Raw genomic sequence first — 6405 nt, 5'->3', positions numbered from 1 at the left:
CCACCACGCCTGGCTAATTTTTTGTATTTTTAGCAGAGACAAGGTTTCACTGTGTTAGCCAGGATGGTCTCGATCTCCTGGCCTTGTGATCTGCCCACCTTGGCCTCCCAAAGTGCTGGGATTACAGGCGTGAGCCACTGCACCCGGCCTCTGAACATCTCTTATAAATACAAACTAAAACAAATATTCAGAACACTAAGATAAGATCAATGACACTGGTTTTAGAGAATGGGAATGATGAGAGGTCCTTGAAAAAGTAAGGTGGCATATCTGGGATCAGAGGGAACCGAGAGCCCAGGATAAGTATTTCTTGTCCTACAGGTAAGGCCCATGTTGAGAGCCCTGACAACAAAAGTCTTTTGATGAATTACTTAAGAGACCTCTACTGACAGTGCCAGTCCATATGAAAAATCTGCCAGTGGAACATTAGGAATATCAAGAGTGAGCAAAGTGGCTCTCAAATATGCATATGGCTTGAAATATAAGAACAAAATCAATCAATCAGAAGATAGGCTCAAGTAACTTATCTATAATCTTGTGTGTCGAGATCTACTTCATTCTCTTTTACTCTTGATAACCAAAGCTAAAAGGAATCTTTCCCTCCTCAGAACTCCTAAGGCATTTCTTTACATTTCTTTTATGGCACCTCTCATTTCCAATCTTATTTTCTCTGTAGATACATCTGGTATCTGCTCTCTTAGAGTGTAAACTACTTGAGTACAGGATCCACGTAGCTCTTTCTGTAGCTCCTGCACATAGCAGACATTCCTTAATTACTTATATGAATGAATGCATTTTCCTATAAACCAAAATATTTTATTTATTTAAATAGAAAGCTTCTCTATTTTCATTTTTAATTACATATAATCATCTTCATGTCTAAAGTCTCATTGAATATTCAAGAAAAATGCAGTTTTAATCATCACAAAAAGAAATGCATGTGACTGGATAGCAATCATAGAGTCCTCTCAGCAGCCTATGGGGTGGGGATGGGGAGGGAATAACCTAAGTTTCACAGCATCCATCTGTAGAGTAACCAATTACAATCTAACTACTCTTGCCCTTAAAGGGATCATGACTCAGGAATACATTTGTAACTTAAAAACACAATTCCTTTTTTTTTCTGAGACATGATCTCTCTCTGTTGCCCACGCTGGAGTGTAGTGGCATAACCATGGCTGACTACAGCCTTGGCCTCCCTGGCTCAAGCGATCCTCCCACCTCAGCCTCCTAAATAGCTGGGACCACAGGCATGCGCCACCACTCCCAACTAATTTTAAAATTTTTTGTAGAGTTGGGATCTCACTATGTTGCCCAAGCTGGTCTCAAACTCCTGGGCTCAAGTGATCCTCCATCTCAGTCTCCCAGAGTGCTGGGATTACAGATATAAGCCACCACGCCCAGCTCACAATTACATTTGATTGGCATCTAAGAGTTGACTTTCCCTAAGACTTTTTGTTTCTAAGTACTCTGATAAAAATGAGTGGTTTAAGAAGGAACAGGTAGCATATTTAATGCCTTGAATATAACTGTGATATCCCCTGACAAAATTCAAATACATTATTATTTTTATTTATTTATGTTTTTTTGAGAGAGTCTCACTCTGTCATCTAGGCTGGAGTGCAATGGTACAATCTCGGTTCACCAGATTGCAGTGGAGAACCTCCGCCTCTCTGGTTCCAGCAATTCTCCTGCCTCAGCCTCCAGAATAGCTGGGACTATAGGCACGTGCCACCACACCTGGCTGATTTTTGTAGTTTTAGTACAGATGGGGTCTCCCCATGCTGGCCAGGCTGGTCTTAAACTCCTAACCTCAAGTGATCCACCTGCCTCGGCCTCCCAAAATGCTGGAATTACAGGCGTAAGCCACCATGCCCGGCCTCAAAGACGTTGTTTATAGTCAGTTTTTGGCAATACATCTATCTATATTACATTTAGGGGAAATCCTTACAAACTGATTATCTCATTTAAAATGTCATCTAATCATCCCAAAGCTGATTTTGAACACCTATTAAATGCCCAGAATCATGTTATATACTATGAGCAGAGAAAAAAGTAGATAACCAAAGTCGCTCCTTCAAGTTTATAGTACGTGTATCTATTTGGTTTTTTTTTTTTTTTTTTTTTGCTGGAGACAGAGTCTGTCTGCCTCCCAGGCTGGAGTGTAGTGGCCGGATCCTGGCTCACTGCAAGCTCCGCCTCCCAGGTTCATGCCATTCTCCTGCCGCAGCCTCCCGAGTAGCTGGGACTACAGGCGCTCCCCCCCCGCCCGGTTGTTTTTTTTTTTTTTTTAGTAGAGACGGGGTTTCACCGTGTTAGCCAGGATGGTCTCGATCTCCTGACCTTGTGATCTGCCCGTCTCGGCCTCCCAAAGTGCTGGGATTACAGGCTTGAGCCACCGTGCCCGGCCCCGTGTATCTATTTGATATACATATGTTGACATATATGAATAAAAATGGATGCTCCTATATGTTTGTGTATACACACGAGATATTATTACAAAGCAACTTGAACAAGTAACAACTGCACCACTAAGCTAAGCATCCCTACCTCTCATTTCCTTTCTTGTCTCCTCATCCCCTCCCCTCCTTGATTCTTAGGTATCCCTCCTCTGGGCTCAAAGCACTTTGGCCATCTTGCAGCCTCAGACATTATCCACAAATTTTGTGGGTTTTTTGTCACCAAAGGTTCTTAAGAAGAAGGCCTGCTTCTGAGTAATTCTCTAGCACTAACAAAAGTACCTACCACATAAGTGAGTTTCAACAAATGCTTCTTGGAAATAAATGGAAACAATGAGGCAGAAAGGCCATCATTCACAGAGTAAGGATGTTCTTGGACTCCATCAGCACCCCTCTAATCTGCAGTGGTTGGTTACAGCTATCCTGGGGTGAGCTAACACTGCCAAAGAAAGAGCTAGTAAAGGGAGTTTTCTTTCTCTTTTGAAAAATTTCAGAGTGTATCAAGACCCCCAGCTGAAACCCGGTCAGTGACAAATAGCAAACAGTAAGACCTACCGAAATGGCTTTTCCCCTGTATGGGTTCGAATGTGCTTCCTCAGATCACTGAGTGTGGTGAAGTATTTGCTGCAGCCTTCAGATTCACAGTTAAATGTTTTCCCTGTGTGAAGCCTCTGATGTGCTTTCAGCCTGCAAAATATTCCAGAGAAATTCCCTTTGTCATAAAATTCTTTTTTTTTTTTTTTTTTTTGAGATGGAGTTTTGCTCGTGTCGCCCAGGCTGGAGTGCAATGGCACAGTCTCAGCTCACTGCAACCTCCTCCTCCTGGGTTCAAGCGATTCTCCTGCCTCAGCCTCCCAAGTAGATGGGATTACGGGAGCCCACCACCATGCCCGGCTAATTTTTGTATTTTTAGTACAGACGGGTTTCACAGTGTTGGCCAGGCTGGTCTCGAACTCCTGACTTCAGGTGATCCACCTGCCTCGGGCCTCCCAAAGTGCTGGGATAACAGGCGTGAGCCACCGTGCCCAGCCTCCCTTTGTCATAAAGTTCTACAGAGCCTCCCCATGCCAGCTCAATGTGCTTCAGGATCAAGTGTGTAAGAATTCTATACCCATAACATATTAGTATCCAACATATTTTGCCCCAAAAGAAATGCAGAGAATAGCATAGTGATATGAGTGTGACTCTGGAGACTGACTTCCTGGGATTCAAATTCTGACCCCACAACCTGCTTGGATGGAGAAACCTGAGCTAGTTATAGAACCCCTCTGTGCTTCCACTTACTTATCAGCTGCTGTGGGGACTAGCACTTAGAATCATGCCTAGCACACAGTGAGTACTTTTTAAGTGTTAGCTATTGTTATTTCTATTACTTTATACTCAGTACTGAAGACTATTAAGTCTCCTGATACAAACATGAAAAAGAGAATTGGCTACTGAATGGGCCACTCCCCATTTCTCAGGATAGAAAAGTCCTTCAAGCTGAGGTAGGACAGAAAGCCTTAGTACAAAGATCCTGAGCCATGGGGAGATAGTACTCTATGCCAAGCATTGAAATGCCCAGGCCAGAATGCCGCTCCATGAGATGCAAATCTAAATACAAACGTACTGTCGCTTCTAACCAACCCAAGATACGTTCATCTTTAAGTAACAAGTTTCTAAGGCCGGGAGCCATGGCTCACTCATGCCTGTAATCCCAGCACTTTGGGAGGCCAAGGCGGGCGGATCACGAGGTCAGGAGATCGAGACCATCCTGACTAACATGGTGAAACCCCGGCTCTACTAAAAATACAAAAAATTAGCCGGGCTTGGTCGTAGGCGCCTATAGTCCCAGCTACTTGGGAGGCTGAGGCAGGAGAATGGCATGAACCCGGGAGGCAGAGCTTGCAGTGAGCTGAGACTGCACCACTGCACTCCAGCCTGGGCGACAAAGCGAGACTCCATCTCAAAAAAAAAAAAAAGTAACAAGTTTCTCTATTGCATTTTTTAAATTTTTTCTTTCATTTTCTGAGATCTGGCAGAAAGGAATTTTACATAGTTGAACACAGCTGCGGTCTTTTAAAGCCCTGAAAGTGAATAACTCTCCCCTGCAAGGAGAAAGAGCCCTGCAGTCACAACAAGGTCAAGGTCAGAAGCTGGCAGAGCAATGGAGATGAGGCTGACCTGTACAGCGTGTTGAATGCCTTCTCACAGCCCTGCACGTCGCACTCAAATGGCTTTTCCTTCGTGTGCACTCGCACGTGGATCCTGAGGCTGTAAGAGGTAAGGAAGGCTTTGCCACAGCCCTCCTGATTACAGACAAAGGTGTACTCTCCTCGGTGAGTCTTCTGGTGGGTTCGCAGGTTGCCTGCTGTGCTGTAGGTGCGGGGACAGCCCTCAAAGGTACACTGGTACCGCTTTACCTGGCAGACAGAAGACACCTCATCAACAGGACAAAAGAGCTGCCTAGGGCTTAACTTTCTGACCCAGAGCTCAGCTCCCAAGAGATGTTGTAGACAATACAAATGGGTTTTCATCATAAACACAGAAAACAGCCTCTAGCAGCAAAGTGGAAAAACCTTACTGTTGATCAAATCATACCTGGACAACACATAATGATTTATGGGGAAGAAATAAGTCTATATGTAGATGAATATTCTAAATAAATATAAGAATGTTTTCAGACTCTATATACATCTACACACTAAAAGTACACTATACTGTTACAGCTACCTGTAGTCAAATAAGATCTTAACTTTGTTTTAAGGCTTGACTAAACACCCTGACCTCCAGAACTACAACTTGATTGACCAATATTAAATTGAGTTTAAAACATCTTGAAATTTACATACTTAACCATCAAACATATTTCCCCAGATCGTTTCCACTGCATATTTTCAAGCCTACAAACTGACAACATATTGCAAATTCTTGGAAGATTTGGTGATGTGATAATTCTTAAACTGCCAATCTCTTGTTTCCTTTCACCACCAAACTTCTTGAAAGGCGAGTCAATTATTCACCTCATGGTAGAAGGTTAAGAAAAAAAAAAAAAAGCTGCTTCTCTGATAAATACCAAACGGCAGATGACTCTAGTACAGCGGAGGGCCTGGAATGGGAGGCCCAGCAGCTTCATCAGAGACTTTGTTTGGCAGGGATATTGGGGCCAGGGTTATGGCTGTGGTTGGCCAGGAGCCAGGGCTGAGGCCATGGAGCTCTCAGAGGCAAGGCTGAGAACAAGGAGTGGATGCACATCACCAAGCTGGGCTGCCTGGTCCAGGACACAAAGATCATATCCCTGGAGAAGATCTAGCTCTTCTCCCTGCCCATCAAGGAGTCTGAGATCATTGACTTTTTGCTGGGGTCACCTCTCAAGGATGAGGTTTTAAAGACTACACCTCTGCAAAAGCAGACCCGCACTGACCAGTACACCAGGTTCAAGGCCATCAGGGATTACAGTGGCCACATCGGTTTGGATGTTCAGTGCTCCAAGGAGGTTGCCAATGCTATCCAAGGGGCCATGATCCTGGTCAAGCTCTCCACTGTTCCTGTTTGGAGAGGCCACTGGGGGAACAAGATCAGCAAGCCCCATGCTATCTCTTGCAAGGTGACAGGCTGCTGTGGCTCTGTGCTGGTGCATTATCCCTCCCCCACCCCACCTGAGGCACTGGCATCATCTTGGCCCCTGTGCCCAGGAAACTGCTGCTGATGGCTGGTTTTAACAACTGCTACACCTCCACCAGGGGCTGCACTGCTACCCTGGACAACTTCACCAAAGCCACCCTTTAGGCCACCTCTAAGACCTATAGCTACCTGACCCCGATCTCTGGAAAAAGACTGTATTTACCAAGTCTCCCTATCAGAAATTCACTGACCACCTCATCAAGACCCATACCACAGTCTCTGTGCAGAGGACCCAGGCTCCACTGTGGCTGTAACACAGGGATTTTACACAAGAAAAATAAAG

The 6405-nt window shown here is 44.7% G+C and overlaps 1 protein-coding gene and 1 pseudogene across 1 annotated transcript in view; one reads left to right on the top strand and one right to left on the bottom strand.

The window, feature by feature from the left end:
• Positions 1-5574, bottom strand: part of MTF1 (metal-regulatory transcription factor 1) — a 27508-nt gene extending 21934 nt beyond the window's left edge. Inside the window, exons 1-3 of the mRNA XM_011955650.1 lie at positions 5515-5574; positions 4623-4861; positions 3015-3146 (exon numbers count right to left, since the gene is read on the bottom strand). Of these exons, the coding sequence (XP_011811040.1) occupies positions 3015-3146; positions 4623-4861; positions 5515-5574 (431 nt within the window). The remainder of the gene's footprint in view (positions 1-3014; positions 3147-4622; positions 4862-5514) is intronic.
• Positions 5575-5608: 34 nt separating this feature from the next.
• LOC105521427 lies at positions 5609-6376 on the top strand (annotated as a pseudogene).
• The last annotated feature ends 29 nt before the right edge of the window (positions 6377-6405 follow it).

This window comes from Colobus angolensis, unplaced genomic scaffold (assembly GCF_000951035.1).
Source record: "Colobus angolensis palliatus isolate OR3802 unplaced genomic scaffold, Cang.pa_1.0 Scaffold4, whole genome shotgun sequence".
Classification (NCBI taxonomy): domain Eukaryota; kingdom Metazoa; phylum Chordata; class Mammalia; order Primates; family Cercopithecidae; genus Colobus; species Colobus angolensis.
This window is presented reverse-complemented; position numbering and strand designations above follow the sequence as displayed.